Source organism: Pseudonaja textilis, chromosome Z (assembly GCF_049901715.1).
Source record: "Pseudonaja textilis isolate UNSWEBS1 chromosome Z, rPseTex1.2, whole genome shotgun sequence".
NCBI classification, from domain to species: Eukaryota; Metazoa; Chordata; class Lepidosauria; order Squamata; family Elapidae; genus Pseudonaja; species Pseudonaja textilis.
In genome coordinates this window covers 59,143,133-59,166,467 of record NC_142008.1, presented here as the reverse complement: position 1 = coordinate 59,166,467, position 23,335 = coordinate 59,143,133, and the positions used below count along the sequence as shown (strand labels likewise).

Sequence of the window (23,335 nt, the reverse complement as noted above, 5' to 3'; positions counted from 1 at the left end):
ATTTATTTTAATTGCTGAAGTCATAAATTTAGTATCACTTATAATCCTATATAATAGTTTTCCACACTTCAGTACAAAAGTGGAAGCATTTTCATGTTTTTATTTAAGCACTTTTTTGGAAAAGGATGGGAATATAGTCTGTAGACTCATTCTGATATCCAAACAATTCACAAGTGGGTGGATCAAAAAGACAAAAAATAAAAGTTCAAAAAGGCTAGAAAAAGGTTTTGGTTAATAATTTCACTTCTTACTAGAGCAATGAACTCTATGTCCACTTAACAATTTTGCACTGAAAAACAAGAATTGCATTTGTACTTCAGTATAATTTTTATTTTCAGCATAATTTATTCTCAATTGTTTACATATTTTTATTAAAGGTTTTAAATGGAATAAGAATTATTGCAAAGTAAATTAGAATAAAAAACAAAAAACAGAGAGCAATAAAAGAAAAAGCTAAATGTGCATAAGAAAAGAAAATAGAAAAAAAGAGACACATACCAAGAGATGCAGAGGTATACAGGAGTAGCTTCTGTTGAGGTAATTCCCCTTTAGGAGAATGAGTGCACACAGGGAGACGTAGTGAGAATGGTGAAGAATAACACACAACCAGCACACAGATACACTGTATAGTAAAAATGTAGGTTTTTACTTCCAATAAACATTTAAGCAAAGTTCAACAAACAGTCCAAGTCATTCACAGTTAAAGCAGTCAGTTTGCAGTCCAGGGATAATCCAATAACAAAGTCCAGTATCAAGAACAGTTCAGTAACAGACTTACATCAAACCCAAAAATAACAATGATCAGCAACAGTCAATAGGGAAATGCAGGAAAGGCAACACTCTCAGCAACAAGAGAACAGAACAACCCAGGTTTCTGGCTCCATCTTATGGCCGTTTTGAGGAACCACACCCAATTACAATTTTAGCATTCTCTTGAAGAGGGAGTATTAAAATGTCTATCCTGGTTTATATATTTTCCAACCCAACTGTTAGGTGACTTACATTCCTAACAGCTTCCAATATTTGTCACATCAGTTATAAGTGCAATTATATTTTAATACCTTTCTAAAATTATATGACTCTCTTCATTATATATTCTACCGTATTTAATCATTAACATCACAAATGAGAAGTTCATGTTTTTCAAATTCTATGGATAAGACCAATCCGTATAAGATCTTGTCCTTTCTCTAATCAAAGAAGTCAGTTTGCCCATCTCAACAAGTTCTGTTAGTTTCACCAACCATTCTTCCATAGTGGGTAGTGCTGAATTGTTCCATCTTTGTGCATATAGTAATCTTGCACAATAATTGTTGTAGAGCGGTGGCAGATACTGAGACGGACACAGGCTTGACTTTTTAAAAGACTTCATTCGCTCGAATAAAGGGTTGCCGCGGCTGCTGGAGCTAACTGGCAGTCAGCTGGTGGCAACAGCTGATGCCGTTTGACAGCTCCTTTTATAGCCGGCTGTCAAACAGCATCAGCCAATGGGAGCGGTCGGCGCTCCCGCTCGGGCGATGGACCGGAGTGAGGACCGCCGTCAGTCTCTGAACACAGCTGAAATAATACTGAAATAATATATATATATTAATAATAATATAATAAAATAATGTAATAAATACTGAAATAATCTTCAGTGGGTTTTTTTTAACTCTTTATCCATTAATCCTGAAAGGAAATGTTCTGACTTCAACTGAACATTAATCTTTAAAATATTTTGTATCAATGTATATGTTTTTTAAAGCTTTTACAAAAGCTTTTTTAAAGCTTTTACACCAACTTGCTTAAACGGCTTTCATGTTGTTCACATTCTAGATACTTCTCTGGCATGATGTTTAGTTTCAAAGATATATTATTTTTAAAAAACTCTCTTAAAATCTGAACATAAAGTTCACTTTTTACTCTTTTATTTACCCATTGGTGTATCTGCCAAAATTCTTAGCCTAGTCTATTATATATTCTTTAATCTATTCTTCCTCTGTTTCAAATTTCAATTAAATTTTATACATTTTACTTCTTTATTATACCCAATGGATTTGTTAATACTTTTTAAAAATTATATGCTAGCTGATTATTAGGCCATTCCACTAGAAGTTACCGTATTTTTTGGAGTATAAGACACACTTTTTCCACCCCCAAAAGTGGGTGGAAATGTTTGTGTGTCTTATACAGTGGATGTTGCCGAAGTACCACCCCCATTATTTGGCCTCTACCTCCCAGCAATTTGCCTCCTTGCAGCAAACAGCCCGTATCAGCTTCACCACAGCCTGATTGGCACAAGCAGCTGATTGTCGGTTGGATCTCCCTCCTAATGATCAGCTGTTTCAGGCTGCAGGGATGGCCATAGCCTATTGCCACCCCTGCATGCCACATTTTTGGCCTTCGCATCCCATTTTTGGCCTCAGCGCACCCCGTTCTTGGCCTCAGCATACCCCATTTTCCACCTGTTCTGATCTCCACCGCCTGGAATGGGGCAAAAATGGGGCACATGGAGGCCAAAAATGGGACATGCAAAGGCTGAAAATAGGATGTGGAGGTTGAAAATGGGGTGGTGGAGGTGGCAATAGGCTATGGCAATCCCTGCAGCCTGAAACAGCTGATCATTGCGAGGCTGATCCAATCAACAATCAGCTGCTTGTACTAATCAGGCTGTGCTGAAGCTGAAACAGGCTGTTTGCTGTTTGCTGCAAGAAGGCAAATTGCTGGAGGCAGAGGCAGATTTTTTTTCTTGTTTTCCTCCCGAAAAGCTAGGTGTCTGTTACACTTTGGAGCCTCTTATACTCTGGAAAATATGGTAATTGTAGATTACATGAAGATTTCCCTCTATTTTATTCATGAACAACTGTGTAAGGTAAGACAAGTTAAGAGTGCCTAGTCATTTATGAGTTTCCATTGCTGCGTGGACTTGAACCCAGGTCACATTAATTCACAAGTTTCAAAACAGTTAAATTGGGAGAACTTAATATATAGTTATTATCTTTACACTGTGATCTTAAGTATATATACTCAAGTATTACTTATTTTACAGTGCTTTGAAACATACAATAGAACAGAGAAAGCATTTTTAAAATAAAACACTAATACCACTATGTCTTTTCCAAGGCTTGTTTAGCTGCTCTAAAAGTACAGGTTGGTCTTGAGGTACAATATTTATTTCACTAGCAAAGCATCCAAGCAGAGAATCCCTGTCTTGAAATCTGAGCTAGCTCTCAGAGGGTGGGGAGAATGGATTGTTGGCAGATGCTGCTTGTTGAATTCTCCCATGTGGTCTACCAAGAGAGGCCTGTTTCCTTCCCTTTTCCCACCTCCTGAGCCCTGCAGATCATTGCAAGGTAAGTGAGTGATTGTGAGGGATGGAGGAGGCCCAAGTGACTATAGGCCACCAAAGTGGAGCATGGGATAACTCGGGGGAGTGGAAGCTTGGAAAGGCCCATGGCAGATGGGTTTATACCCTCACTAAGCCCTCCAGGGTCATCCTGAGGTACCTCAAGTACACTTAGAGCCATGCATTCATTTAATGAATTTAATGAATTCATTGTGGATAACAGGAATGGGAGGGTTATTAATGATGTGGTTCATTTAACATCCCAATTTTCTACAGTAATGGGCATTACTTGAATATTATTTGCACTATACAATAGATCTTATACTAACTCCCTGATCCATTAGGGCTATCAGGTTCTCCCTCTCTTGCAGAGAAAGAAGGTTGTAGAGAAAGAAAAATAAGTAAAGATTTATTGTCAAATCAGTAAGGCATTTGATGAAGTAAAGTACAATCTACTACTAGGTAAGATAAAAATATGTACATTAGAGATGGTTCAAAGATGGAGGAAGCATAGTCACATTGTGGGTAGAAAAGTTACTACTAATCTAAAATAAAATGGTAGGAGGAGAGGTGAAGAGGGAAAGATAAGTCATAGAAAAAGAAAAAGAAAGGAAAAGGAGAGGAAGATTGGAGAAATTAAGAGAGAGAGAACCCCAGCTGCACCCAAGAGGCCTGAGAGAAGCCCAGCTGCACCCTAGAGGCCTACCCAAGAGACCAGAGGTCCATCAAAGTGAGGTGAGTGAAAAGACAAACCAATTGCAGGCAGCAAAGCCAACCAGTGGAGAATAAAGAGGCGAGCTGATGAGCAAATGGAGCCAGCTGTGGAGCAGGGAGGAAAATCAGCTATGGGGCAGAGAGGCCACAGACTGAGGGCAATGCAATGATTGGCAGAGAACAAAGAGGCAAGTTGGTGAGAGAGCAGAGTAGTGAGGAATACAGGAGAGGAGTGGTGAATTTGCTGTGGACCATCAAGCAGATGAGAGAACAGAGCAGGGAGGAAGGGAAAAGAGATGAGCTTGCTGGGGACCATCCACGCAGTCCTGTTTGCTGCAGCATCCTGTCACAGACAAGCAAACAGGACTTACCTGGCTCCAGAGCAGCAGAGCAGCAGGGAGGAGACAGAGCCAACATCAGTACAGGGCAACGCAATGAACCAGAGCCTGACAGCAGCGCAGAGAGCAATGGGGAAAAAGACAGTGGGACTGAGTGGAGGGCTTAGTGGAGCAGACCAGACAGCAGAGCTGAGTTGACCGGAAAGCTGCATGGCCAAAAGAGCTACTGGAGCAGGGACAAGGCTGAAAAGACCTAAACACTAAAGGACAGAAAGAGCTGGCAGAGAAAACAACAGGCCGGAGCAGTGAACAATAGAAATGAAGGCAGCAAATGAAGCCTGAGGTTCCTATAGGCATGGAGGAAAGATCCCAGAAGAAAACAAAAATAAATACAGGACATAAAATAAAAGATAAATAAATAGGAAAATAATAAGGATAAAAGTGAAAAATTAGAAATCAAAGAAGAATATGATTAATAAAGTTCAATCAAATAAATAAAGCAAATCTTAATAAGATAGGGGGAACTGGAGCTCAAAAACTTTTTAAAAATATATGGAAGAAATAAAACTAACATAATAGTAAACAAGTAAAATAAATAACAAGCACAAAAAGGATAGGAAAAAAAAGATACAAAACTTTTTACCCTTAAAAGAACCAGCAAAAAGAAACAAACTCATGAAACAGGTGACTGATATTGTGGTATGCAATATATGTTCCATGTATGTGCTTATGACCATATAACACCCACATTATACATGTGTTAAATGTAAGCTATGTGAACTACTAGAGGAAAAAGTAAGGGATCTAAAGGCAGCTCTAGCCATATTCCAAATTACACAAGAAAGCTATGTCCAAATTGAACCAAATAATGAACAAATAACTCACAGAGGATTTGACCCAGCGGATAATACACTAATAACTAGAGCATACAAAACATTTGCTAGTACTCAAATACAGCTCATCAGTCTGGAACCCACATTACGTATCTGATATTAACACAGTTGAGAAAGTCCAGAAATATTTCACAAGAAGAGTTCTCCACTCCCCTACTCGTTGCAAGAAGAGTTCTCCACTCCCCTACCTTATTATCTTATGCCACCAGACTCGAAAGTCTAGACCTAGAAAACCTAAAACTAGGCTGCCTTCAGACCGATCTAAGTATAGTATATAAAATCATACATTGCAATGAATACTTCAGCTTCAACCATAACAACACAAGAGTAAACAATAGATACAAACTCAAGGTTAATCGCAACAAACTTGATTGCAGGAAATACGACTTCAGTGACAGAGTGGTCAATGTCTGGAATACTCTACCTGACTCTGTGGTTTCTTCCCCAAACCCCAGAAACTTTAACCTTAGACTGTCTACTATTGACTTCACCCTTTTCCTAAGAGGTCTGTAGGGGGCGTGCTTAAGCGCACCAACGTGCCTACCGTCCCTGTCCTATTGTTTCTTTTATTTTTCTTTTATGTTTTTCTTATATATATCCATGTATTCATAACTATGTTTTTACTTATACCTATTATTTTGTAAGCAATTGACAAAATAGAATAAATAAATAAAAATAAATAAAATAAACCCCTGGAGAAAGACTAATGGAGGTATAGAAAGAAACACAATAATCAAAGAAAGAAGCAGTATACATCTAACAAACCCTGCTTCCCAATCTAACACAACCAAAAGCAGCCCCATTAAAACTGAGCAACTAATGTCTCCCCCTGGTTGAAAATATTCGGATTCACAATCTCCCCTTTCTTCAAAGAAAACATGCAAACACTGAGAAAAAAGACATCATCAAATATCCCTTAAAAAGTCACATCAACAAACTCACCTGGGATAAGCAGAAAAACACCCTAGACTGCACCCCCCAAAAAGGAAGGCAAGTGTTGGTGATAGGAATTTCTATTCCCAAAGGAACAGTAGCAGTCATCTGCAGACAAGACATACAAACTAGGGAGGTGTGTTGTCTCCCTGGAGCAAAAATCAAAGATTTTTCCAGAAAAAAGGTAGATAGGTTAAAGAAGGGGGGGGGGGGAAGGAGAGAAAGACAGAGAGAAAGAGAGAGAGAAAAGAGACAAGAAAGGAAAGAAAGAGAAAAGGGAAAGAAAAATGGAGAGAGAAAGGAAGAAAAGGGATAGACAAAGAAAGAGAGGGGATGGAAGGAAGGGACAGAAAGAAAGAAAAAAGAAAAAAGAAAGGGACGGAGGAGAAAGTGAATGAACTATCTAGTCCAACTACCTGCTCCAGTAGAATTAGAAGGGAGTGCGTGTGTGTGTGTATTTGCATGGCTATCAAAACTCCAAAAACAGGTCAAGTAGCTCTAGGGAAGTCAGTTATAAATTAGAACACTTGTTAAGCAACAGGCCATTAAGCGAGGACCACTTTTATTTGGTTTGCAGTCACATGGCCATCAAACCACACCTACCCGGTTACGTGAACACCAAGCCATGCCCAGCCAGCAAGCCATACCCACCCAGCCACTTGACCACCAAGCCATGCCCACAGAACCAGTTGTTAAGAAATTTGAATCCCACCCCTGGGTGGGAGGCACTGAGGATGAGTTTGTAGCACCAAGGGGCCAGTGGACTGAAAAAGTTTAGGAACCACTGATCTAGAGGAAACTCTAACCAGTCTGAAACTCAACCCACAAAATGAGAAACCCCAAACCTTGCCAAAAAATATGCCCAAATTGAACATAATAATGATCAACAACTTCTAAAAGAATTGACCTCTTAGAGGAAGAAGACAGGTGGAAACATATCACCTCCCAAAAACCACAAACCTAGTACAAAACCCCTGTCCAAACCAACCCACTCTAATACGTGGTAGTCTCTCATGAAAAAGATGAGATACAAGCGAGTGTTCTCGGGATGAGAGCCCAGAGTGCTCCCTTTTATTGAGATTTTTAGCATAGCAAGTATAGTCACAATGTGGATTACAATAATTAGATATAGTACAGACTTGTTTACAGTTGTCTGAGCTGCTTGATTGTTTCTAGTGTTTGTTCTTAATTTCCTTACACTATCTCAGTGACCTTTAAGCAAGCATGTATGTATAAGGTCTTAGACTAATCATTACCCAATACCCAAGTCAAAGTTTATTCCCACATCTCCCCTGTTTTAGTTTTTTGATGATCGCGGATGCCTCGGTAGCTTTTCGCCATCTGCAACAGCAGTTCTCCTTCCATAGGCTTCACCTGACACATTCCTAAAAGTCCAGGGAGACATTGGATACAACAGCATACACAAAGAGAAAATATAATAAGCAATATCACTCCAAGAATTAGGTGACGAATCCATGAACCATCTGGCAACCAGGACCAAAGTGCAGACCAGACATCCAGTCCCTCACCCTCTGATTGTAATGGATTCTCCTTCAAGGTTCGCTCCATATGCTGTATAGTAGCTGTAATGTTTGGAGAATAATCAGAGATATACATGTAACAATGCGTATGAACCACAGCGCAAACTCCCCCTTGCGCAGCCAAAATAGTGTCCACCGCATATCTGGTTTGCAGGACAAAGTCAAGAATTTTGCCTTGCTCTTCTTCAAGCAGCTTTAGTGTTTTAATGGTGTCTTTAAACATAGTAACTGTCCAATTATTTAAACGATGTAAATCTCTATAGTTCATCATGACTCCTAAAGGGGGAATAACTCCCCTTGATATTTGTGTCCAGTAGTCATGGATCAAAACAGAGTTTACTTCCGTTGCAGAACGCGCATTGTGGATATGAGCAGTCCCCAAAGATTTTAAAATGACATGAGATGGGATTACTTTCCCAAAGGTGCAGACCCCTTTCCATCGTGCTGGCATGTGATCATAGGCCATCCGTCCACACAGCAACCATAGATTTGCTCCCAGGAGATGACCAACCTTATTTGGCTCAGCATAGATTAGTTTTGCAAAGGACTCCATTAACATAGCCAAATAAGTGGACGATGGTGCATTATTCCCATTTGCACATTTAGGCAGCTGGTTTTCTTTCGTGGTGGGACAACATGTGGCAGGAATATATGGACACCCATTTTCATTGATCAAAGATATGATATCAAAATAAGAAATGTTGTGTACAAAGTAAGTAAGATTTTTTGTTTTCATGTCACCCGAATAAACCCGACTTCCATTACCAATAACAATTGTTTTGTTACAAAATGGATATGTTCCCAAGTAAGTCATATTCTCTACTGTCTCATTGTGGGTCCAGCAGATACCCGCCACCTCTTGGATCCGACTTCCAAGGTGTAAGGTATTTATGTTACTTGTAGTCCAACTGCTAGACCACGTCCCCGAACAACCATAGCATTGTTCCTTATACCAATTGCCTTCGGGCAGAGGTACTGCAACCATTGGAAGCCCTGATGTTTTGTGAGTTGGCATGTGCATACATACCCAACAATCAGTTTTATTATGAAGGTTTGCTAGTTTCTCCATGTCCTGGATCAACGTGTTTCTTTTCCATTCCCCCAAATCCACCACCTTGCCCCTTTGGCTGATGATAAGGACGCACACAGTGAGCAGGAACCCAAACAACTGTCCCCTCATCTTCAATGGCAGCGTATCCTCAGCCCCAAGTTATCAGCGGGACCGGTCCTCTCCACGTTGGATCTGGCAGTCTCCTATACCAAACTTTCGGTCTTGGCGTACCTGCAGAAGGGGAGGAAGCAAAATGCCTACTGGCTGCCGTAGCAGCAGGAGATCCTGTTATGTTTAAAAAATTTAAAGTGTATAAGGTAATATTAAGAATGTTTTGTATGTAAGGCAAACCATATCCATTCACTTCCCCCATTTTTGTTTTTATATGAAGGAGTGTTATACAGACTAGAAGTTGGCTCAATGTGGCCTAATTGTAGCTGCTCAGCTACCAATTGATGTAAAGCTACAAGTTTTTCCTGTGGAAGTGGCCATTGGTCAATCCAAACTGGCTGAGAAGTTAACAGTTGTAACTTTTCCATTATCCAATAACAATTTTTGTGCGGAACTGTGACAGCAAATCTCTACCCCACAAGTTTATGTGCAGGGGCAACACAAGAGGTTGAATCCTTGCGGTCTCACCAGTTGCTCTATGCAATGCCATCAACCAATGTACACTACTTCTTGCAAACTGCATACCACCTATGCCACGAAAAGCTGGAGAGTCTTTAAGCGCCCATTCATTTGGCCATTCCTTTTGGCGTATCACAGAGACATCTGCTCCGGAATCTATAAGGCCAGAAAATGATTTTCCTTGAATTTCAATTGTCATTTTTGGTTGGTCTGTAGTCAAATTTTTTGTCAGTGCTAGCAATTCTGCAGCAACTGGAGAACTGGCCATTTCAGTGGACCCAAAACCACCAGTTCGTGGGATCCCAATTAAAGGATTCATAGAAATGTATGGAAGCAATAATAACTGGGCAATAGATTCACCGGCCATTAATGATGCAGGAGTATCAGTGTACAATTGTATCTTAATAACCCCTTTATAATCTTGATCAATAACCCCTGGAATAACAAAGAACCCTTTTTTTGATGCAGAAGACCTGGGAAGTACCAATCCCACTGTTTTTTCTGGCAGTGGCCCATGCAAATGAGTGTCCTCAATGTACACTTGATTAGGAAAAGTCACATCAATCGAGTGCAACATTTTTAAACACAAACCTGCATTCCCAGTAGTTGCGGGCGATGCCTTTGTAACAGCCTTGGGAGCCCCAAATTTAGTTTCCCGAATTTTGGTTCTGATCAGAGCGACATTGATTTGCCCAATGAAACCCTTTTTGCATTTTGGACAGACCGACTTGGGCGGACGTCCTTATTTTTGTTTTTGTTAAACGCCATTTCCCCGGGCTTGGCATTGGGCTTTAAAATGGCCAGGCTTCCCACAATTAAAACAGTTCCCGTAGATTTCATCCCTCTTTGTAATGCCATAGCCAAAGTCTCCATGTTGTAAGCCTGAGAACCCACCACTGCACATGCCTTTAACAGATCAGCCAGAGTAACCTCATCTCTAGCCACCAAAGGCTGTAAGATACGCTTGCAGTCAGCGTTTGCATTTTCGACTGCCAATCTCAGCAAAAGTTCCTTTGCTGCTTCCTCATTGGAGATTTGCCGGGTAATAGCCAATTGTAGTCTTTCCACAAAATCATTATAAGACTCAGATGCTGTTTGCTTAATTTGAGAAAAAGACCGTGCCGGGGTTCCCACATCCTGGTTGCGGGACAACGCCCCAAGGACAGCCGCCATAACCACGGGAAGTGTGGGATCAGGCAAATTAGTAGCTTGATCAGCAGTGGATTCAAACAAGCCTGCCCCATAGATTTGGTCTGGCGTATACAGCCCCCCTGAATTCTGTCCCCTAGTGATAGCTTCCCTTTGGTACTCTGAATCAGAAACCACATACTGAGTAGAACTCAATATCATTCTTATTAAATCTTTCCAATCATTAGGAATCATGCGTGAGGTAGCCAAACTTGTCAGAAGACCCTTTGTAAAAGGACTTTGAATACCATAATCTTTAACAGCTTTCTTGATTTCCCTAAGTACTGCCAACGGAATTGGAACCCATTCCGCCTGCATGTTGCCTTGAGCATCCATTTGCCTATTAACTGGAAACAAATTCATCTAGGGAATCTCATCAGGTTCTAATTTCCCCTCATTGAAAGCTTGATGCATCATTGCTTGAACTTTTCCCATTTGTGGCTGGGGTTTCTCATCCACAGGCGTAGGCGCTGTTGGGGGTGAGAAAACATACTCCAGCTTTGGAGTCGGAGGGTGCAACACAACTCCTTTATAAGGAGGAAGTTCTGCTAAAGGTTTTAAAAGAGGTTGTTGCTGGGTCTCTAAAGCAGTCATAACAACCTTCTAATATGTCAAAATTTCAGCTGTTGCCCGCGGTTCCTCATGAAGGATAGTTCCAATTCTCCTCCACGTGTTTAACTTTAAAGAGCCCTTCTCTGAGTACCAGGGGCATTGCCGCCAGATCTCTTGCAGCAGATTTTTCACATTACTTCTTGAAAGAACTATATGCTCCCCTCCAGAAGTTTTAAAGAGAAAGAAATTTGTCCTGACTAACTTCAGCAGCTCACTAACATGACGTTCCTGTGGCTGAGAAAGTTTTCCCCCCATGTTTCCTGAAAAATCCTATTGTCCAGCAATAGTTAAGTACGTACTTTACCTATTCCAGGCGAGGAAACACAGAGGTCCGGACACGTACCACCTGCAGTGGATCACGTCGGGGTCACCACTTGTGGTGGTCTCTCATGGAAAAGATGAGATACAAGCGAGTGTTCTCGGGATGAGAGCCCAGAGCAAATTCCAGTGCTCCCTTTTATTGAGATTTTTAGCATAGCAAGTATAGTCACAATGTGGATTACAATAATTAGATATAGTACAGACTTGTTTACAGTTGTCTGAGCTGCTTGATTGTTTCTAGTGTTTGTTCTTAATTTCCTTACACTATCTCAGTGACCTTTAAGCAAGCATGTATGTATAAGGTCTTAGACTAATCATTACCCAATACCCAAGTCAAAGTTTATTCCCATGCTAATGCAGCACCACTGCTGCTAAACAATCGATTTTATGGACTCTCCCTGGAAGAAAACATGCAGACAAATAGAAAAGAAGCACCATCAAATGTCCCTTTAAAAGTAGCACCCTCAAATGCTTCTGTGACAGATAGAAAAATACCCTAACTCTCCCTTGGGAAAAAAAAAAAGCAAGTGCAGGTGATAGATTCAATTCTCAAGGGAACAGAGCCAGCCATCTGTAGACCAGACAGTCTATCCAGAGAGATATGTTGTCTCCCTGCAGCTAAAATAAAAGATGGGGTCTATTCAAGAAACAATTAAGAAAAATGAGGAGAGGATAAAAACAATTGAACTGCAAACAGAACAGACAGAAAAGAAATTAGAGGAAATGGATCTGAAGATTGCAGTACACAAGTGGAAGAATCCCTCATCCATCTTGAAATGGACTGAGCTTTGTTTTTATTACGATTTCAAAATGTAATAGAATCAAAAGAGGAAGAACTAACAATTTTGATGGCTGAATTGATGGCAGACGCCTTACAAAGAGACAGACAAGAGAGGATTAATGAAATTGATGGTATCTATAGGGCATATACCAGCTATGCCAGACACCACAGACTCCCTAGAGAGGTCCATATAAGACTTGAAGGAAGGAAATTAAGGGACATAATTTATAAAATTACTGGGGAAGAACCAATAAATTACAAGGGAAAAGAAATAGTCATATTAAAACAGATACCAAAGAGAGTACGCGAACAACGAAAAGACTACCAATTTTTGGCAAACCATCTAAATAAAAAGAATATTCTATTTCGATGGATATTGATTACATGGAATGATAAGAAAATAAAAATGGATAACCTGGAGAAAGGTCAAGATTTCTATGAGCAACTAGTCAGATCTGAAGAAGAAAGTGGCAGTAGGAAGAACTGGATATACTAAGCCAAGGAGAACTTTGAGAAGAGAGAATAAAGAGAATAAAGAGAAGGACCAAGAGAAAGGGAATAGCGAGAGGACAGTGGATCAAGAAGTTAGAAACAGAAGCCAAAGAAGAAACTAGAGTAAATAGAAGATAAAAACCAGAATGGACATAAAAATGGAATGGGGATTGAAACTTTTGTTGATTAATGTGAATGGACTAAATATACCAACAAAAAGAAGATTATTATCTAAAATAGAGAAACAGAAGAATTATATAGTAGGCCTCCAAGAACTGCACATCAAGAAACAGGATGAATGATATTTACAAAATAAAAAATAGGAAGATTATATACAACATTAGCAGAAGAAAAAAAGGGGATAGCAATATATATTAAGGAAGAAATAGTCTCAAAATTAATATATAATGATATGAAAGGGAGGTTATTGATGGTGGAAGTATCTATAGAAAATAAAAGTATTTTATTAGTAGGGATATATGCACCTAATAAAAACCAAAGTGAGTTCTATAAAACCATACATAACAAACTTATTGAAATAAGAAACCAAAATATATGTATAATTGGAGATTATAATGCAGTTGTAAACATTTGAGAAGACTACGCCAGTGAACACAAGTGCAGAAAGAAAAGAACACATTAACAAAGACTTTTTTTGAAATATCGGAAGAATTGATCCTATTAGATATATGGAGGAAAATGAACCCAGGAGAAACTAAATTCACCTTTCTACTCCAACCTGCATAAATCCTGATCAAGAATAGATATGGCCCGGATAAATTGTTAAGGTAATTCCCCGTTAGGAGAATGAGCACATACAGGGAGACATATTTGAGGGAAGTGTTTGAATAATACACACACAGCACACAGATACACTGTACAGTAAATGTAGGTTTTACTTCCAGAAATGTTTAAGCAAAGTTCGATAAGCAGTCCAAAGTCATTCACAGGTAAGATCAGTCAGTTTTCAGTCCAGGAATAATCCAATAACGAAGTCCAGTGTCATAAACAGTTCAGTATCAGACTTACATCAAATCCAAGAATAACAGTCAATTAGGAAAAATGGTGGAACAGCAATACTCTCCAACAGAAGGAAAACAGAGAGACTCATTGAGACACATTCTCTTCTGAGACTAAAATTAAACAACCCAGGTTTCTGGCTCCATCTTATGGCCATTTGAGAAACCACACCCAATTTCACTTTTAGGATTCTCTTAAAGATACAGTATTAAAATGTCTATCCTGGTTTATATATTGTCCACCCAAATAGCTGTTAAGTGACTTACATTCCTAACATTCTCCCCTTTTGGGTAAGAAAATATATACAACCTTACATTCTAAGTCCATAATCCTCACAGCAAGCCTTATGCTTTACAGAGCCTTGGGCCTTTGTAAAATGATCTGCTATATTGTTTTCTGACATACAGTATTCTAGCTTAATCATCTTACTTTGCACACATGGTCTCACATTTAAATATCTTAAATCTGTGTGTTTCATTCTTGTTTTAACAGCAATATTTGAAGCCATCTGTATTGCTGATTGGTTATCTTTGTAAACAATAGAATCTTTTACATCAATTCCCATATCAATTAATAGTTGCTTATACAAAACTAAATCTGTACATAGTAAAGACAAACATGAGAATTCAGCCTCCATTGTTGACAAACTTAGATGTTTCTGTCTAATAGATCTCCATCCAATCAACACTTTTCCCAATAATGGGAAATCTACCCGATGTAGATTTTTGTGTATTTATGTCTGTAGCAAAACTTGCATCAGCATACGCAGTTAAACTCAGTTCATCTTTAGGCTCCAAATACAATGTGTTGTGCATTGTTTGTTTCAGATATCTTAACACACGCTTAGCAGCTTGCCAGTGCCTTTCAGTTGGCTCAGCGTTAAATCTCGTTAATTGATTAACACTGTATGCAATATCTGGCCTTGACCAATTACTGAGATAAGATAAACTACCAATCAAGGACTGATAAATATTCTTATCAAAAATAGGACTTTGAACATCACTATGGCTAAACTCCTGGCTCATTGATGTTTTAGCCGGTTTACAAAGTTCCATTTTAAAACTTTTTAGTAATTGGTTAATTTTATCTGCTTGTGAGATTTTGTATCCTCCCCTAGTTCTATCTATCTTTAAACCAAAATATTGTATGATTTCTCCTAACTGTTTTATCTTAAATTTCTTTTCCAATAGTGAAATAATCTCAGTAACTTCTTGCTCAGTTTTAGTGATTAATGCTATGTCATCAGTAAATAATAGCAACAATGAAATTACACCATTGCTTTCTTTTTTGAACAAACATGGATCAGCCATGCCAGCTACAAAACCTATCTTAGTTAATTCTTTAACTATACATTGGTTTCACTCATATCCTGATTGCTTCAAACCATAGACTCTTTTTCAATTTCCAGCAATCAGTTGTATTATCATTTTTGAGACCTAAAGGTTTCTTTAAATATATAGTGTGTTGCAATGGTGCATGCAGATATGCCGTCTCTACATCCAAATGATTTATAATGTATTTCTCCTTAGCTGCCCACACTAATGCTGCCCTTAATGTAGTAGCCTTCAGACGAGGTGCATATACCTCATCATAGTCATTTGCTGTTTGATTGAACCCTTGTGCTACTAATCTGGCTTTATGGGCAACAGTCCCATCTACACCTATCTTCAGTTTATAAATCCATTTACACCCTATGGCATGTTTACCTGGTGGCAACGTAACCTTTTCATATACCTCCAGTCTTTTTAATGATTCCAGTTCCTTATCCATTGCTACCTGCCAAGCAGCCTGATCCTTAGCAGGATATAATTTTAGTTCACAATAATTACTTGGAACTGTATTCACTTGGCATACAACACTAGCCTGATATCTATCAGGTGGTCGTGTTACTCGGGTTGAACATCTTGGTAATACAGGGCTAACTGGTGGACTTTCCTGTGCCACCTGCTCCTGTTCTTCTACCTCCTCCTGTCCCTGTTCTCCTACTTCCTCCTGTCCTTCCTTTTTAATGGCTATTTGTGGTTTACTTATTTTATCTTTAGGGACTATTTGGGTGTCAATAGTGATATTATTGCTGGATTCCTGTTCCAGTCTATCCCACCCAAGGTGCTCAAGAAATTTTGCATTAGCACTACAATAAACATGAGCTGTACCTTGATCCCAAAATCTAAACGAACTCTGGTTGGCCTCATAACCCACAAAAAATAACTTCTTAGCTCTCTGTTGCCCTTTCATTCTTACTTATGAGGGAATATGCACCCAAGCTGGGGCTCCAAATGTGTGTAGGTAACTTAAATTTGGTTTTCTGCCATGCCAATGAGTGAATGGCAATTCACCAGGTGTTGTATTAACTACATTGTTTAAAACATGATTACTACACATTATGGCTTCACCCCACAGTGTTTCAGGCAAACCTAAATCAGAAAACATAGTGCAAGCCATAGCTTATAATGTTTGCCCTCTTTGTTCTACAAATGAGTTATGTTGTGGTCTGTAAGGTGCAGAATGTTTATGCTCAACACCAGCCAATTTCAACATAGCTTGGAATCCTTTGTTTACAAACTGAGTCCCATTATCAATAACTAAAGTACAGGGTTTCAATTTTACTCAGAAGATGTGCTCTAAACAGTTTACGTGTAAGATGTATGTGTGCACCTACACTGTCACGAACATAAATCCTCTTCAAATTCTCCCAACACTTAGCAGCAGACTCTTCTCCACAAATATGGACTAGCTGCTGGTCACTCAGTGTTAATCCAATTCTCCAAAGAGCTCGTTCGTTGTTCTGTTTAAAGTCAGCAAGCTTCTTGGCATCATCCTCATTAGCTGGATCCCAAGCATTTACATCCGGTGGGTCTTGAACTACATTCCACAACCCTTCTCTACGCAGAAGTAGACTGCACTTCATAGACCAGGAAACATAGTTTGTTCCATCCAACCAGGTTATCAGTGATAGATTTGTTGAAGTGTCTTGTGCCATCTTTATCAGGATAGTAACCCACAATTAAACAGTAAACAACTGTCTGTATACAATACTGTGTATTCACACTAACTCTCATTTATCTGAGCCTGGTATGGCCTGGACCCATAACCAGTGTTGAGGTAATTCCCCATTAGGAGAATGAGCGCATACAGGGAAACGTATTTAAGAGAAGTGTTTGAATAATACACACACAGCACACAGATGCACTGTACAGTAAATGTAAGGTTTTTACTTCCAGGAACGTTTAAGCAAAGTTCAAACACAGTCCAAAGTCATTCACAAGTTAAATCAGTCAGTTTTCAGTCCAGGGATAATCCAATAACAAAGTCTAGTGTCAAAAACAGTTCAGTATCAGACTTACATCAAATCCAAGAATAACAGTCTATTGGAAAAATGGAGGAACGGCAATATTCTCCAACAGAAGGAAAACAGAGAGACTCACTGAGATACACTCTCTTCTGAGACTAAGACAATCCAGGTTTCTGGCTCCATCTTATGGCCGTTTGAGAAACCACACCCAATTACACTTTTAGGATTCTCTTAAAGATACAGTATTAAAATGTCTATCCTGGTTTATATATTGTCCAACCCAAATAGCTGTTAAGTAGCTTACATTCCTAACATAAATGGAGACTTACTCAAAGACATTGGGAAAATAGAAATAATGCCAAATACCTGGGCAGACCATAATCCACTTAAAATAACATGGAAAGGACAAGCGAGGAAAAGAGGTAGATGGACATTAAATTCACAAACCTTAAAAGAAAAAGAATATCTTCAAAAAATTTCAGAAGAATTGGAACTATTCTTTAAAAACAATAAAAAACAACACACCTCATTGCAAAACCTATGGGTTACAATGATGGCATACTTGAGAGGAATAACAATAGTCTATACGGCAAAAAGAAATGGGGAAAGAAAAATGGGGAAACTATAATACATTAATAGGGTAGATAAAAAGATTAGAAGATAAATTATAAAAAGACCCAGAGGAAGAACAAACTAGAAATAATTTGGCATTAACAAAGCACGAATTGAACATTCTAGAACAGGAAGATTTAGCAAGGAGTTTACAATATACAAAGCAAAATTATTTGAGCACACAAATAAACCTGGTAGATGGCTGACCTATAAACTTAAAAAAGAAAATGAGAGAAGAATCATACACCAATTATTAGATAAGAATGGAATTGAGGAAACCAATACAGAAAAGAAAAAAGAAATTGCGAGGGAATACTTTGAAAATCTATATAGTCAGGAAACAATAGAAACAAGGAAAATAGATGAATACCTGAAAGAAGAACAATTATACCTATTAATGGAAGAAGAAAAGGAAATATTAAATAAGATAATAACACTAATTAAACTAAAGGAAGCAATTAAAAGACAAAAAAATAGTAAAACCCCAAGCCCAGATGGTTTCCCAGGTTAACTTTACAAAAAAAAACAGGAATTAACAGAAGGAATATTCCTGGAAGTTTGCAATGAGGTATTGTTGGAAGCTAAGATACCAGACTCGTGGAAGGAGGCCTATGTTACATTAATTCCAAAGGAGGACTCAGAGGCTAATCAAATTAAAAACTACAGACCGATATCTCTCTTAAATGCCAATTACAACATTTTTATGAGCATAATGGCAGATAGGCTGAAGAAAATATTAAACACTAGAATACACCCCAATCAAAATGGATTCCTCCCAGCAAGACAAATTAGAAATAATACTAGAATAATAATCAATATATTAGAATACCATGAAATGCATCCAGGGACCCAAGTAGCCCTTGTCTTCCTGGATGTACAAAAAGCATTTGACAATGTTAATTGGAAGTTTATAATACAACAGATTAAATTGATGAAATTTGGAGAAAGATTTGAGAAAATGATATAAACAATTTATTCCATATAGAAAACAAATATATTAGTAAATGGGGAAATAACAAAACCATTTAAAATAATGAAAGGAGTTAGGCAGGGATGTCCATTGTCACCTCTGCTTTTCATCTTATTAGAAACTTTACTGAGAAGAATTAGATGAAATAAGGGAATAAAAGGAACACAAATTAAAAAGGAAGAATATAAACTACAGGCCTTTGCTGATGACATGGCATTTGTTATTGAAGACCCACTAGAATCTGGCCTGATATTACTACAGGAAATAGGGAAAATAGGTGAAATAACAGGCATCAAAATTAATAAAGATAAAACTAAAATGCTAGTTAAAAATTTAAACAGTAAAAGATAAAAGGGAATTAGAAGAAGCAACAGGTCTCCAAATTGTTAAAAAAGTCAAATATCTAGGCATTTGGTTAAGAGTGAGATGCTCAGCCTTAAAAAAAGATAATTATATAAAAATGATACAACAAATAGGGAAAGACCTGGAAAAATGGAATAAACTATAGATTTTGTTCTTAGGGAAAATAGCCACAATTAAAATGAATATCCTATCTAAATTATTACATCTGTTCCAAACTATTCCAATTAAATTAGGTAAAAAAAATATTCAAAGATCTAAACAAAATGACTATGAAATTTGTATGGGCAGGGAAAAAGGCAAGAATTAAATTCATTTATCTGCAGGCTAGCAAAAGCAGAGGTGGCTTTGGACTCCCAATTTGGGAAAATTACTATAAAGCAGTGTCTTTAATATGGATTAAGGATTGGATTAAATTGGAGAATAAGACATTGCTAATATTAGAAGGATACGACCTGCAAATAGGGTGGCATGCCTTCATATGAGACCCCAGGAATAGGAATCATTCTTACTTTTGTAGACACATCTTACGAAACTCGTTGATCAAAACCTGGGAGGAAACCAGGAAGAATCATTATATCAAAATTCCAGGTTGGTTATCCACTATGTTTCACCCAAATACCATGGATATCAGTAAAAAACTTAAATACTACCAAATTTTGGATAATCAGGGGAGGCTCAAGGCAGCCCAAGAACTAGAAATGGAAGGAATATCTATAGACTGGTGGTCATATCTCCAAATACAGATGAGATATAAAAAAGAATTTGGATTTGAAATAAAAACAATTCAATTGGACAAATTATTATTGGGACCAAAACAAAAAATGATACCATCAATGATATCATCATATAATTATTTACTAAACTTTGACCTAGAGGAGGAAGTTGTAAAAGGACCAATGCTAGCTTGGACAAAAAATTTTGGACGCAGTATAGAATTGGATGACTGGGAAGAAGTATGGCAAAAAAAAAAAAAACCTCTCTACAACAAAGTCAGTTGCCTACAAAGAAAATTTATATAAAATGTTTACAGATGGCATCTAGCACCCTCCAGACTCGCAAAAATGTACCCTAAATAAAACCTGAATTTTTGGAAATGCAAAAGAACATAAGGTACCTTTTTTCCACATCTGGTGGCTATGCCCAGAAATAAAAAAAATATTTATTGGATAAAGATAAAAACTTGGCTGGAGAAAATAACACATTGCAGGTTGGAGTGGAAGCCGGAATTGTTTCTCCTGGGAATCATCAAAGAAAAGTATTCTCCCAAAATTAGATATTTGATTATACATATACTAACGGCGGCATGAATTGCATTGGCACAGACTTGGAAAATGTCCACCACACCATCTAATAACGTTATAATCTACAAAATCTTAGAATGTGCAGAGATGGATAGGCTCACACTGAAATTAAAGGAAAAGGAGGACTCAGAATACTATTTAATTTGGAACATTTGGTATCAATTGTTAGACAGCAAAGTTCAATAAAAAGATCACAAAAGGAATTTAAAAAGGAAGAAACAAGAGAAATAAAACTGGCATACAAGCAAACAGATAGAATGAGGGAGACATAGTAGAATCTGAGGAACTGCTAGGGAAAAATAAGAACTAGATGGACATCCAGATTAGGATTTATAATTATTTACATTTATTGTAGAAATGTGTAGAAATATGTAATGAATGATAGAAATGTAACTCCTCTCTTCCACTATACCCGCGGAATATTAAATTACAGCATATAGACTATAAATACCCCTGATGTTCCCTTTAGATATGCATCCATATATTAAATGTCAGTTATCTTCCCTTTTCTGTGTATGCAAATCAGTGATCTTAAAAGACGATATAGTTTTGTTTATTAACCTTAATTAAGAACTGAAAATCAATACAGACAATGTTTAAAAAACTGTCAAATTCTATGCATATATATTGTATTCAATGTACTGCCAAGGAATGATATGGAAACATGTCGACATAAATTCTATTATAGAAACTTTTGTAAATCTTTTTAACATTTTGCTTTTTGTAATTTTTTTAATATCTTAAACTTTAATAAAGTTTTGTTTTAAAATAAAAAAAATAAAAATAAAAGATGTAGCTGAGAACCTAACCGAAATCATAAAACTCACAGACTATTACCCCGTTCTATTACTACATGTAGGGATGAATGACACAAAAAAAGGACTTGAAAACAATATTGATCTATCCATCTATCTGGATAGATTGGAGACAGATTAAGGATAAGTAATTATTAAATATAGTTTATAGATAGAATAAGAATATAATTATGCACAAATTAATATTTGTAAATATCACACAGATGATTGTTACATGATAAGCACCACAAACAGCTGTTTTGAATTATATATTTTTTATGTTTTTAATGTAATAAAATTCAATAAAGTTTACTTTTTAAAAAAGAAAACAGTATTGAATGATTATGAGCAGCTAGGCAAGAAAGTCAGGGACTTAGGTGTACAAGCAGGGGTGGTATTCAAATTTTTTTTAACAACCGGTTCTGTGGGTGTGATTTAGTTGGTGGGTGTGGCTTGGTCATGTGACTAGTTGGGTGTGGCCAACTTAACATCACTCATGTCAAGGGATGCTTCTCCTTGCCTGGCCTCTCATGACAGTGGGGATGCTGCAACAGTCATAAGTGTGAAAAATGGTCATAAGTCACTTTTTTCAGTGCCATTGTAACTTTGAATGGTCACTAAATGAACTGTTGTAAGTCAAGGATTACCTGTACAAAAATACAAAAAACTTCTTTGCTTGCAAAAAGCTGTCCTAAATACCAGTCATTAGATTAAAAATACCCGCAAGCCAGAGTTATAAATCAGGCAGGGTGCCAGAGCACCTTGAGGAATTAAAATAGTTAAAATGCAGTGATAACTATCAGCAGGCAACTCTTGCTCATAAAGTGAAATGCTTTAGCAGAGAGGTCATTTAAGCTCAGAAAGAGCACACCCAGGAGAAGCAATCCTTAACTCAATTTGCACCATTTAAAGATACCAGCTGGTCTCACTCATCTCACAAGATATCCTAAGGAAATCATCCAGATTTAAGGAAAGGTCACATGCCCCCCAGGAAAGGCAGTAAAAAATCAGTGCCAAGCTTGAATCCTGCCTCTTGGAAGTACACCCCGAAAAGGACAGTGCCAGATACCACTAAAGCAGTGAAGGAAGACCCCCTCCTCAAATAGAAAAAGAAACCATGAGGCAGAAAAAAATTCAAACACAATACAAATTATTAAATCACAATAGTAGCTGTTGCTTGTTGAAGATGAATAGAGAAAATTATCCCATCAATAAACACAGGATTAAATGTCACCAAGCACAGAATTAACCTTCACCAAAAACCAGTTTTAGACCAAAACTAAAAGAGTATGTAAACTCATGTTTGAATGTCAATCTTTCTAGCTAGCCAAGAAGCCTTGCTGAATGTTACTCATCTTAGTTCCCTGTCATTAAAAGCTTCTTTCTGACAGCTCTGCTTCATTATTCAATTATTTCTTCAAAGTGCTGATTGTCTAGGGAAGTATTTCCTCCCAACAGCAGTGTAAAAACCTTAAAACAACTCTTCCCCTTTAAAAAAAGTCAAGCCCCAGAAGCTCCAGAGACAGGAAGTCTGGGCGTACTGGCAAGAATGTAATAAGGGTGGAAAACAAAAAGGAGATTGCTTCTAACTACCAGTTCTCTGAACTGTTTAGAAAGTTAACAAGGGGTTCTATAGAACTGGTCAGAACCGATAGAATCACAAGTAGTTTTTTCATCTGTATTGCCAACAAAAGGACAACATCCAGTAGGAGAACCAAGAATTCTAGAAGTAAGCTATTAGCTAAAGGGTTGGTGACACCCAAAAAACTTTGCATTCCTGGATCATGGTCTGTGCTATCTCCATGATGGGCTTTTGGCAAGGATGAGTTGCACCTCACAAAGATTGGGAAGAATGTTTTCAGAAAATGACTGGCTCAACTTATCAGGAGGGCTTTAAACTGAAATTAAGGGGGGAGGGTGACCAATCTTTAGAATCTCCATGACCTAATTCCAAGCAAAAACACCTAGAAAGCAAGTCAAATAATTAAGTAAAGAGGGATGGGAAGGAAGGAAAACTGAAACACCAAATAAGAGACATAGGAACCATACCCAGCATCAGATATAAAAACCTCAAGTATCTATATACAAATGTGTAAAGTCTGGGGAATAAACAGGGTGAACTCGAACTACTAATACATGAAGGCAGATATGATATAGTTGGAAT

The 23,335-nt window shown here is 37.8% G+C and overlaps 2 protein-coding genes across 4 annotated transcripts in view; one reads left to right on the top strand and one right to left on the bottom strand.

Annotated features, from left to right (window-relative positions):
- Positions 1 to 23,335, top strand: part of MYRIP (myosin VIIA and Rab interacting protein) — a 233,614-nt gene that overhangs the window by 73,014 nt on the left and 137,265 nt on the right. The gene's annotated exons all lie outside the window — the stretch shown is intronic.
- On the bottom strand, positions 7,404 to 11,904 carry LOC148124030 (endogenous retrovirus group PABLB member 1 Env polyprotein-like). 2 transcript variants are annotated; one of them, XM_087918500.1, is made up of 2 exons: positions 11,525 to 11,904; positions 7,404 to 9,026 (listed from the first exon to the last, which is right to left on the bottom strand). In XM_087918500.1, the coding sequence occupies exon 2, from the start codon at positions 8,922 to 8,924 to the stop codon at positions 7,479 to 7,481; it is 1,446 nt and encodes a 481-aa protein (XP_087774626.1). In that variant the 5' UTR covers positions 8,925 to 9,026; positions 11,525 to 11,904; the 3' UTR covers positions 7,404 to 7,478. The 2 variants fall into 2 exon arrangements, with proteins under 2 accessions (XP_087774626.1, XP_087774627.1); XM_087918501.1 differs by having other exon boundaries at positions 11,530 to 11,904.